Source organism: Lissotriton helveticus, chromosome 9 (assembly GCF_964261635.1).
Source record: "Lissotriton helveticus chromosome 9, aLisHel1.1, whole genome shotgun sequence".
Classification (NCBI taxonomy): Eukaryota; Metazoa; Chordata; class Amphibia; order Caudata; family Salamandridae; genus Lissotriton; species Lissotriton helveticus.
Genome location: NC_136070.1, coordinates 137,988,619 through 138,001,097, shown reverse-complemented (window position 1 = coordinate 138,001,097; position 12,479 = coordinate 137,988,619). Strand labels below are relative to the sequence as shown.

At 43.2% G+C, this 12,479-nt stretch overlaps 1 protein-coding gene across 2 annotated transcripts in view; it reads right to left on the bottom strand.

The window, feature by feature from the left end:
* Nucleotides 1-12,479, bottom strand: part of SPTBN5 (spectrin beta, non-erythrocytic 5) — a 2,054,098-nt gene that overhangs the window by 726,787 nt on the left and 1,314,832 nt on the right. For both annotated transcript variants that reach the window (XM_078659643.1, XM_078659644.1), the window contains exon 42: nt 6,267-6,385. In XM_078659643.1, coding sequence (XP_078515769.1) covers nt 6,267-6,385 — 119 coding nt within the window. The remainder of the gene's footprint in view (nt 1-6,266; nt 6,386-12,479) is intronic.

The following is a 12,479-nucleotide window of genomic DNA, read 5'->3' as shown; positions in this document are numbered from 1 at the left end:
CAGTGCCTTTACGACGCAACTTTTACAACGCAAACCATTACAACGCATTGCGCTGGGGGGCGCTCTAGGATAGGGAATGTGTTTAATGTACTATCCAACACCTTCCCTACTATCCACGGGGACTGGAGTTGGAATAGTAAATTAAACAATTCACTATCCAGCGCCTAAAAGCACTATGCATTGTAATGGTATGCGTTGTAAAAACCTCGTTGTAAAAGCATACGATGTAAAAGCATGCGTTGTAATGTCATACATCCAGCTGGTGGTTGACGAAAAGACCGCTGTTGCTGGGAGGAAGAGTAACGTTGTTGTCCCTGATAGGACTGGTACTGCCTGTTTAGATTGTAGCCTCCTTGAAAGGAATAGGAGGAGCCACACCACCTCATACCACAAAAAGGCTGCTTCTTAAATTGTAATGTGCCAAGAGCACGTGCGTTGTTGGTGTCCTTTTTAATTGCCTGGAGGGCGTCGTCAATGTGCTGCCCGAAAAATGATTCGCTGTCATAAGGCATATCAATAATTTTTGTTTGTACTTTCTGCCGAAAAGAAGTAGCTCTTAACCAGCCCTGCCTTCGGAGGACTGCCGCTCCTGCTAGTTGGCGAAACCCCATGGAAGAGACATCCGCTGTGCAGTCAATGATCTCAGCAGTGATCTGCTCACTCTCCTGGAGAATCTTCAAAGCTTCCATTTTAGAGGCTTCAGGCAACATGTCAATAAAGGGGGAAATGTACGACCACATTTGCCTATTATAGCGGCCTAGGATGGCACAGGAGTTAGCCGCCCGGACAGTAGTTGCCGCCATGGTGGAGAATTTCTTCCCAATGAAGTCAAGGCGTCTGCACTCACGATCAGGACGAGCCAACAAAGGAGACAAGGGATTACTGGCAAGACGTTGTGCCGCCTGAGAATAACTGAATCCGTCTTCGGTTGACCAATTAGACAGGCTGGTGAATTGTCTGGCACCTTGAGTTTCTTATCTAGGCATGGTAGGACTGCAGGAATGGAGGCAGTGGTTTTCATGACCTTCAAACCCTCCTGCCAGATGAAATCAATTATAGGTATAGCTCGCACCTGTTTCTGTGGCTGATTTTTGAAATCATATAAAAAACAGTCCTCGTCCTTGGAGACCATAGGGAGATGGAATCTCTTGGCCGCTCTGCCCATAGGGACATGAAATCCACCTAAAACAACAGGTGGAGAGTCAACAGGAGTTGGAGTGGTAGGCGACGGAGTTTGGATTTGGTAATTGTCCCACTCAGAGAATCGGGATCTATCATCTAACTCCCCTTCTTCTCTTTCCTCATCTGTGGTATGTGTGTCCTCTATGTTTTGAGATGTTGATGCCACCAGAGAAACAGGAGGTGGCGGCCCAATGATGGAGGAAGGCGGAGGAATAGGCATTGATGAAGCTGGCTCTGAAGGAGGAAAATGGCGATAATAGTCATCAAGGATATGTTGCAAATTAGAAATGAGTGACATAGGCATCGGTGCAGTAAAATGTTCAGGCTGTGATTGAATATTTGGCTCTAAGTAATAATCATATTCTTGATCATCTTCTATATCCTGGCACTTGATGAGAAGCTCCGAAGCACTACGAGCAGCCCAAAACCTATCATCCTCCTCTGAATCCTCCTCATCCGCCCCATAATCAAACAGTTGCACTGGAAGATTTGGAGATCCTTGAATTGGCAGTAAAAGGTCCATAGAACACTGTCGACATTGGAGCAAAGGAACCTTCTTAGATTCTAAAGATGGCAAAAGAGTTGCTGAAGACTTCAAAGGCACTAAAGGCATCAAACCAGGAGGTGAAACTAAATATTCCGCCGACGAAGCTGCAGCCGTTGTCAAGGGACATATCTGAACCTTTGTTTGTGAAGGCTTAATTTCCGTTGACGAAGCAACCATCGGCGAAGTAACCGTCGAGGAGGCCACCGTCGATGGAACCGGCTGATCCTTAAAAGGTCTTGTCGACAAAGAGGCCTCCGTCAACGAATGCTTCTTCTTTTTCGGCGTCGATGAAGAGAGAGAGGCAGTAGATGAATGAGGCCTCACCGTCCCCGATACAAGCGTCGACGGAGAGGACGCCGACTACATCACCACAGCAGGTTTAGGTGAAGAGAAGGTGGCAGTCGTCGTCGTAGTTATGATGACGGAGGACTTCGTCGACGGAGGAATCGACGTCGAGCTCGTCGACGAGATGCCAATTTTCTGAGTTTTTATTTTTCAGGCATAGATTTTGACGCTGGAGACTTTGATCTCGGAGGCATAGAGGGCGGAGACTGACCCTTAGAGAGAGCAGGAATCCCTTTTGATGAGGAAAGCTGGTCTTCACGTTTAGAAGAGTGGTGTTTCTTCAGCACCTTAGTGTTAGGAGATGTCATCTCTGCCTCACTAGCCCTTTTCTTAGAGGCAACAGTTTTGAGAGAGGAATCACTCTCAACATCTGATAGTGGGTCATCCTTCATTTTGAGCTGCTGTAGCCACAGAAGTAAACATCCTTCTCTGTCTCTTAAGGTCTTTTGAGGAAAAGTCCTGCATATTCTACAGTCTCTCAGCTGATGGTCAGGATGAAGGCAGTAGATACACTTTTTGTGTGGGTGTTCAGAATGTAGTCACAGTTTTCCACAAGACTCACAGTGTCTGAAGAGTGATCTCTTTGTAGTAGATATTGTAGTGAAGATGGAAGTAGAATTCTTCAAGAGAATGCCTGCTCCAAATAAGCTCACCAGTAGCAGCCACAATCTTCCTAACTTACATAATTTCCAAAGGGATAATGTGTTTCCCACCTGATGGCAGTCACCAAGAGGCCACCCCTCTAAACATTTGCTCAGAGTCCTTTGCCTCTCTCAGAATGCCCCAGAAGCTTCTCATTTTATTTTCATTTTCGTTATTCTCCCTTTCTCAGGCCTTTGTCAATCTAAAGACTTGTTGCATCCGATGAACCTTAACTCACCCTCCCCTTCTTCATCCTCCACCTATCAATTGCTCTTTCTTCACTGCATTCCTCTTCTCCTTTTGCTACCAACACCAATGACCTCTTATACTTTTCTCAGTCTTCCTCTGTCCTACTTCATCACTTGCCCACTTTGAGTCCTGGCTCTCTTCCTTGCAAAGACTTGTTGCATTCTTCCTGGTTCTCTCTTCCTCCGGCACATCTCACCTCTCCTAACTCTCTCCCTGCAAAGACTTATCTAACACGTCCTGACTTTCTCCCTCTCACACTTATTTCGCCTTTCCAGTCTCCCTCTACAAGAATGTGTCCCACCTTTCCTTGTTTTCCATCCCCTGGCTTGTACACCCTTTGGACAACTCTGCTCACCCAAAATGTATGTCATCCCTCTAACACTGCCCTTCCAGTACCTGTCTCACTGGTCTAAAATCTTTCCCATTCCAAAACTTATCTTGACCCTTCCTCACTCTCTACCAACACTCTCCAATCTGACAGTTCCTTACTTTCACGTGTATTACTATCATGTGTACTACTCTTCGTGACTCTCGCCTTCCAACAGTTGTACCCTTCATTTTTCCTTCCTAGTTCATCCCTTTTTTTACTGTTCCTTCTGTAAGCCCACTGACGCGTGTTAATCACTCTGGCTGTGGACCATAAACATGTTTTACTTTCTGCCTAACATCTTCTGCAGCTTTTTCCTGTCTCTCCACTATTGGCTTTATTCTTTTGTCAAAAGTTTGCTGTATTTTTTCATATCTTTTGTTCGGTTTGGCTGTTTATTTGTATAATGTCTTCTGTAGAATGTTTATTTTGATCCATTTTCTTTGTTGTTATGCAGAATAGGGGGATGGTGAAACATTAGTCACAATGATGGGGAGGCTTGTCGGAAGTTTTTGTAGGACCTTGATCAAAAATTCCTTGCAAGTGCCCATTCTATTTTTTTCACCTCAAGAATTGTGGGAAAACGTGTGACAACTGACACATTTTGAAGCACAATGGCGAAGCAGTTAGGATTCAAGTTATATTAACTGATAGGTCTAGGGCTTTCCACAAGGGATTTTCTGAATAAGCTCTATACCGGAATGTTCCTCTGTGGATACGTTAGCTGGGAATTATTTACACCAGTGAGGAACTTTTAAAGTTTCCAAGTTGAGTATGAGTAGCTAATGCCATCCTGTTGTTACTGATTGCATTACCAGGCAGCTTCTTGGTACAAGTACAAGGCATCCTGTAAGAGATGAAAAGTGACAGAAGCTAAACAAGTCCCAAGGTCTTGAGGGCATTCTATAGTGTGCAAATTGTATATACACTTCCGCAAACAACAAAATAACCATCTGAATTCATTGTGGAATGGGGTATTGTTATATCCCTTGTTTTAGTTTTATTCAGTTTATTTGCCCTTATGTTATTCTGTATATTTGGTGTTTTCTTTTAAGATGTACAACCCTTAACCTCTCCCTTTAGCTTCTCCTTTTTATGTCATTGTTGCTTAGCAATATTGGAATGTTTAGGCTCTGACTACTCAGTTGAGACTGGAGCTTGACAGAGTGACACTCTGGCAGTTTGAGAGCTGTACTTGTTCTTATGAATAAATCTTCATTAACATACAAAGCTGATCCTGTCTTCACTGGATGCAACATAAATCTGGCGACGAGGTGGTCAAGTCAGCCCTCTTTGCACCCACATCAAACTAAAGACTTTCAACTTTATCAAAATGTATCCACAACTGCCAGACTACAGTGCCCTCTCTTCAACCACTACTTCATTTGATACAATATGAAGACTCAACCAAGATAAATGAAATTCAAGAACTTAAAAGAAATTTCAAGACTCAACCAAGATAAGTCTTTAAGATAAGTCATTTCTATTTTCCATTACGAGCCTCTATGCTTTCATCTCCTTTCGTCAATTTCTTCAAAATTTTATGATGCAACAGGTATGTAGCAAATGCCATTAGGGGATCATGTACTAATCTATCGACAGATATGAACATTGAACAATGCTTCACAAGGGGCCATATGTATCAAGATACCCATTTGCGATTCTCAAATAGCGATTTTTAAGAAATCGCTATTTGGGAATCGCAAATGGGTATGTATGTACAAAATCGCTTTTTTTTGCGATTTCTTAAAACTCCTTAATTGCGATTAGCAAATTGCGAATCGCAATTAAGGAATACTTTCCCATTCATTTCTAGGGGCCAGGAGGCCCATAGGAATGAATGGGAAATTATTCTCAATTTGCGATTCGCAATTTGCTAATCGCAAATTGAGAATAATTTCAAGGGTGCAGGGGTGTCCAAAGGACACCCTGTTGTACCCCTGAAATATGCATGGGTGCACATGTGGCGCACATACATGCCCCAAGGGCATGTATGTGCGTCACATGGCACTTTGAAAAATGCAAAATGTGCATTTTTCAAGGAATTCGCAACTTGAAGTTGGTGGCAATTTGCGATTCCTTAAGGACATTTTGCAATTTTTTTTGCTTCATACATTGCATTTAAGGAATCGCAAAATTTGCGATTCCTTAAATGCAATTGCAAAATAAGGAATCGCAAATTTTGCGATTCCTTATTTTACACCAGATTTTGCTTAATACATACCATGTAGCAAATTCGCATTCGCAAAGGCCGAAATTCTGCGAATTTCGGCCTTTGAGAATGCGAATTTGCTTGATACATATGGCCCAAGGTCAATTAAAATCGCCCCTGTCGAGCTGTGTCAATTGCACCAATTCTGGCAAAACTATCTTAGTTGTAAAAATGTTTTATAGAAGGCAGCAAAAGTTTCATAGGGTAAAAAGTATGTTGGTCATTGCACACATTGTCTAGCCTGGTCATTTCATTTGGACATTCACGTGAAGAGGGAAAATGTGCACATAAATATGTCTTTCTCGCATAAGGATGGATATAAGAGTAAACATTGGCTAGAACTTGACCAAGAGCTTGTACGGTGAATACTGTGGGTAATTAGTAAGAGTGTGGTGACTCCAACCATGTTTGATTCTCTGGTTAAGTGTGACAGCAAGGACTGATGTCCTCCACTTATCCCCATGGGTCATCTTTCTAGCCTGGGAATATGTCTATCCTGGAGTCTATGAGGCAAATATGATACATCGCATTACCTGGAAAAATTAATTGTATTTTTTACAAGTATGAGACCCATTAACAAACCTTGAGTAAATGTGAGTCCTCAAATTTCAACAGTAAGCCACAGCAAAGTAGGATTAAGATACAATCACTCTCAAAGGAAGCTTCATGAGTTGATGCAAACATATCACAGCAAAACACACTCCCAAGAACCAGTCAATGACCTGTCATTTAACTGCTGTCGTCGCTGATGTACCGTCTTGACTTCCTCCTTGTTCTGCCGTTCCAGTTTTGTTGCAAGGGCATTGATGGTTTTGATGTGGGCATCATCCACGGTCAGCTCCTAAAATCACAGGGTCCAAGACAATGAGATTCTCTGCAATTAGATGCTTGGTGTGCCGTGTCCATGAGCTCACAGCAAACTTATAAAACAAGCATTTGCAATGCAATAGGTCTCGCATTTCTGAAAGCTAGAGCTCTTGGTTTTTAAATGACAATGATTTTTACTTTTTTTTGTATGCAGTGAGTGATGATATTTGCGTAACATTCTTGTCATTGGTATGACCTCACGGCCCTGGAGAACCAGAAAATTGGAAATAGTTTATGAGGGAGGGAAGGCAAGAGTAATATGCTGGTTGGAAAAAAAAGTAACAACATCCTGGAAATAGGAAACACTCATAGGGAATGAAATATTAAGTAGAGAGGGTGAATAGTAAGCAAGAAAAACATAGTTACTTTTACGCTTTTACACTTAAAATTCAGAAATCATTAAGTGTTTATGCCTGAAAAGTTAGGAACGTGACTACAGGGCTGGAAGGTACCTGTTTCAATATCCATTGCTTATATCCTTAAGAAACGTAAACAGTATGGTTTAAAAAGACCACATCCTGAACACATTTTATAAACTAAAATAAGGAAAGCTGCTGAAAAGGATCGCATTAAACTTTTTCCAGTTTACGCATCAACCAGGTATTGCAGTACCTCCAGGAATGGTGCACTTTCCCATCCAGGAAAAACAATGCTGTTCAAAGAAAGAGGGGAAAACGAAAGTAGCATTTCACTGGTGAACTCTGTAAAGTGGCGCTAATGTGTTTGGTTGTGAAGAAAAACCAATCTGGCCACTTTGCAACCACTTTGTCTTGCTTTATTTTGTGTTTATTTTTTATTTTTCCTATTTTGAAGCTTTTTTTTCTCTCCGCCCTAGGCTGCACTTTAGAATAGAAAAATGTCTGAAAAAGACGACATTTGCAGCTAAAGTGTTATTTTTTGGATCCATTTCACCAGGGAAACAAGCATTGGCATAGCCAATAGGTCTCGCCTTTGGGATCTTATAAGTTTAGCCATGCAGCAGATTATCCCCTATTAGCATGCAAACACACTCAACATTTTCGAACAATCCTGCTGTGATCAGAGGTCACACAGTCACATAATAAATATGCTGGATTAGTGCACCGCTAGAACGGACCCCTTTCTAGAGAGCGTTTTTAACGTTATGGTGCTGTAAAAATATTCAATGTCAAAGTGAGATGTTACAGGGTAGCAAGTGATTCCTTGTTAAAAACAAAAGAAACACTTAAGTTTTATTTTAAGGACGAAAGAAGCCAAGCTGAGAGTAAGAGAACAAAACATACCGAGTCTTTGCCCCCAATAGCAATAGCTTAAACTTGCGTAAATGCCAGACCTATTGCATTGCAAATGCTTGTTTAAGCTCGCAAGTTAAATTGCACCAACGTCTAGGCCAAAGATGTACTTAGAAAGATGGGTTGACAGGTAATTTCCTTTCTTTCTGGCTCCTTTAATAAGTTTAATCTTTACATGCAACATATAAATGTGATCAAAAATTAACAAGATGACACCTTTAATTACAACATTTGATCTTGCCTGTTTAAAATTACAACATTTGATCCGGCCTGTTGAACACTTACTTTGAACAATACATCACTCCAGTATAAAAATAAATCTGTGTTGCACCTAGCCTTTGCATAAAGAATGACTTGCCCACCAGCCTGCGGCGAGTGTTGTCTGCAGCCTCGCAACAAAACAAGGGCTTGTCTCTATCTGTGTGTGCTTCTGTGCATATGAGAGGGGGAATAAGGGAATGAGTCAGTGGGTGGACGGAAGGATGAATATAGGTGTGTGGGTGGATGCACGACTGATGACGCAAGCGTACGAATAGATGAATGGTAAGAGAAGTTTATGGATGGCTGGATGAATAGGCGAGTGCACATATATGTGAATGCGTGGGTGGGTGAACGACGGAATATTCTAGACCTGAGTAGTGCCAGTTTCAGGTCGAGGCAGCTATGGGAGACTGACTAGCAAGAGGTGGTGATGCAAATGAAAGGACACAACAGTGCGTTGATAGGCGGCGTCACTGCTCCTGTCCCCTCTGTCAGCTTGTGGCAGGAACGACGCTCGACGATCATACTCAGACCCTTGAACCTACCTGAACACTAGATCAACTGACAGACACGCAACACGCCATAAAACTCTCAGATAAGTAATGAAACGAATGGTAACAATAGACTCTAAAATATCAGACTGGAAAGTGAAGGTGGTTCAAAAATATAGGACGGGATGACGTGAACAAGTGTCACTTGGTAACTATGCAGTGTCCTGCCCGTGACACAAAACTACAACAGCGTGGTTCATGCTTAAGACCCCTCTCATTCACATAGAGTCACATAACTCTTGGGGCCAGATGTAGGTATCCAAATACCGCTCGGTAATGGCCGAAAATACCGATTTTCGGCCGTTACCGACCGGTATTTGGATATTGAGATGTAAGGCCACCTAAAATACAGAATCGGTAATTTTACAGATTCGGTAATTTTACAGATTCGGTAAAATTACCGATTCTGTAAAATTACCGAATCTGTATTATGAGATGTAGATAGCACTGTAATCAGTGCTACAGGGCTTTAAGAATTCGTTATTTACCACCAACTAGAAGTTGGTGGTAAATAATGAAAAGCCTTGAAAAAGCGTTTTTTTTGCTTTTCAAACGTTGGCATGTTGCAGACATACATGCCCTTAGGGCATGTATGTCTGCAACATGTGCACCCATACACGATTGATGGGGTGCAACAGGGTGTCAAAGTGACACCCTGCCACCCTTCAATGTTTCCCCCAATTACCGAATCGGTGTTTACTGATTCGGTAATTGACATTCATTCCTATGGGCCTCCAGGCCCTTAGGAATGAATGGCAATTACCGAATCGGTAAATACCGATTCGGTAATTACCGATTCTTACCGATTTGGTAATTTAAAAAGAGAAATTACCTACATCCCATTTACCTACTCTTAAATACCGAATCAGTATGACCACCCCCTTTTGTACCGCTGTGTACATTAATTAAGTAAATAGTTCTCTCGAACTGCTAATGAAAGCTATAGAGTAATAACACATGTAAGAGGGGCTGTCCTTATGGGGGTAACAACAGGAGAGCGGGAGGTGCTACGAAGGGACTACTAAGCCTGTCGACGAATAAAAAGCCATCATTTACAAAGGACAGGAAGAGGAGCCATTTCTAAAAATGGGTAAAACATGGGCGGAGTTTAATACCCATATACTGAATACAAAAAGAACAATTGATGGACATAATGCAGGACAATGTCATACATTCACCCCAGTACAGAATTCAGAACCTAAATCCGTTGTTTTTTTGCTCACCATGCCATTCCAGTCATATGCAAATCAGTCTTAACCCTGCACCCATGGGAACAGTCCAGCCCGAACAGGGTCAAGACTGATTTGCATATGGCTGGTGCAAAACTGGGGTGGAGTGGAGAGCAAAATAATGATGGATTAAACCCAGATCCTTGTGACTGGGACTGAATGTTTGTATTGTCCAGCATTCCGTTTATCAATTGTTTCTTTTGCATATGTCGCCCTAAGTGGGAAGGGTATACCCAGATATGGCTCCCGTGCTCCTTACACCACTGCATTCAAGCTACCCTGGCCGATGAAGGGTGATGCCCTGAAACCGGTCACGGATTCTTGTTTCCGGTCCAGGGAGGACCTGGCTTGGCAGTTCGGGCTGGACTGTTCTCACAAGGAACAGGGTCAAGTCTGATTTGCATGTAGCTGGGTCCAAACTGCGGTGGTGTGGCGAGCAAAAGAAAGATGGATTAAACCCTGATTCTTGTGACTGGGGGTGAATGTTTTCATTGTCCAGTATTCCGTCCATCAATTGTTTCTTTTGCATATGTCACCCTGAGTGGGAAGGGTATGCCCACTCAGCCTTGGGTACCATGCTCACTACACCACTGGATTCAAGCTATCCTGGCTGATGAAGGGTGATGCCCCGAACCGGTCCCAGGATGCTTGTTTCCGGTCCAATGAGGACCTACCTTGGCAGTTCTGGCTGGACAGTTCCCACAAGAAAAAGGGTCAAGACTAATTTGTATATGGCTGTGTCCAAACTGGGTGGTGTGGTGAGCAAAAGTTTGATGAATTAAACCCAGATCCTTGTGACTGGGGGTGAATGTTTGCATTGTCCAGCATTCCGTCCATCAATTGTTTCTTTGGCATATGTCGCCCTAAGTGGGAAGGGTATGCCCAGACATGGGTCCTGTACTCACTGGATTCAAGCTAGCCTGGCTGATGAACGGTGATGCCCTGAAACCGGTCCCAGGATGCTTGTTTCCGTTCCAGGGACGACCTGGCTTGGCAGTTCGGGCTGGACTGTTCCCACAAGGAACAGGGTCAAGACTGATTTGCATATCGCGGAGTCCAAACTGGGGTGGTGTGGTGAGCAAAAGAAGGAAAGAGACAGCACCAACAACAAGCATTGATAATCCATCTGTTTTGCCTATGTAATGAATAAAGAGCTGTTTTCATCAATCATCGTCCGGGAGAAGGAAAGAGCTCCATGACAGATAACACAGGAGAAGAGAGGATGTAGCACAGTGGCCGGAGCTGCTGATTCAAGAGCTGGGGATCTCGGTTTGAGTTTCGGGGGCGCCGTACAACATCCTGTGATTATATGCAAATCACTTAGGGGCGACTACGATACGGCCTGTAAAGGCTCCGACTGAAGGGCTGCATCGTAATGACCCAGTTGGTTTAATTTCCGACCGTCTCATTATGTTGGAGGCGGTTGGGAAGTAAACAGGCCGTTCATTCCGGCTGGCTTGTCTGCCAGTCGGAATCCTGCCTGTAATGTCAATGGTGGACCTTTCCGCCCTTGAGATTACAAAGCACGGTTTCTGACATGGTTTCCATGCCGATCTGTCCGACATGGAAACCATTTGCGAAAGTGTGTTTGGGGGCCCTCAGCAAGGCCCCGTTTGGAGCACGGCCGCCTATGGTGGCCCCATGTTGATCCCGGCACCCTGTGACAGGCACCTTGAAGTGTCTGCTACAGGGTGCAGGGATGAACCGCTCCTCCTATTTCACTATGGGAACATGCATTACAGCCGGTTTACGGCCGTGATGTATACTCCCATAGTGAAATATAGGAATGCAACTAAACTGTGTTCGGTCACATCCTAATGAGGCGGTCGGTTGGTCCCATGATCAAATCGGTGTCGGCAGAAGTGATTCCACCCGACATCATAATAAGCCCCTTAATCTCTCCTGGTTATAAACTGTAATAAATATATGCTGCAAGAGTGAAAGGCTAAAGTTTATGAAAATATATTACCACCAAAGCGGATGTTAACAGTATTCGCTGGTGGGAAACTGATAAGAGAAGCCGACGAGGATCAAGTATTGGTAAATGCAGGAAAATATGCTACAGGCAATAGAAATTGAGGAAAGGTAAGTGGCACGCACAGGTACCAATGAGAAGCCAGGAAAGAGAAAAAGCTGGATTTAAGGTTCTTTTAAGTTTCTATTAAGAACAATAGATTTGTCAAGCAGCAAGTAAAAACAAAAAATGGGAGGCTGAAGGGCAAATACCATGTGGGAGATTAAGATATTCCTTAAGGCCCTAAACACCTTCCAGAACATGTTTCCAAATATCACGGCAGGGGTCAGCCGATGTTCAGCACTGAGTGCACAAAGAAAACCTTCATAGGTTACTGTGTGTGACTTATTGCTGATCTCATAATATGATTTAACTTGGCTTTTGTGTTAACAATGTGATGTCTTTAAAAATTAAAATAAAACAAAACAATGTACAGCCATTTTTATAAGCGTTTTCGGTATTATTCCTGGATGTGCAATGAGCTTTCCTACTTTTACTTTAACCCTATCTGCCATCTCTATTGATGCTTTAGTTACACCCAGAACTGTGCTACTCCATGCCACTCTACACTGCTCCTTTCTACACCACGCCACATCACTCTATAACACTTCGCCCTATGCAAATCTCACCTAACCAACTCCACTTTACTGTATGCCGTTCTACACCACACCACTGTACTCCATTACACTCCACACCACTCTTTTCCACTCCACTCTACGGTACTCTACTCCATGCCACTCTA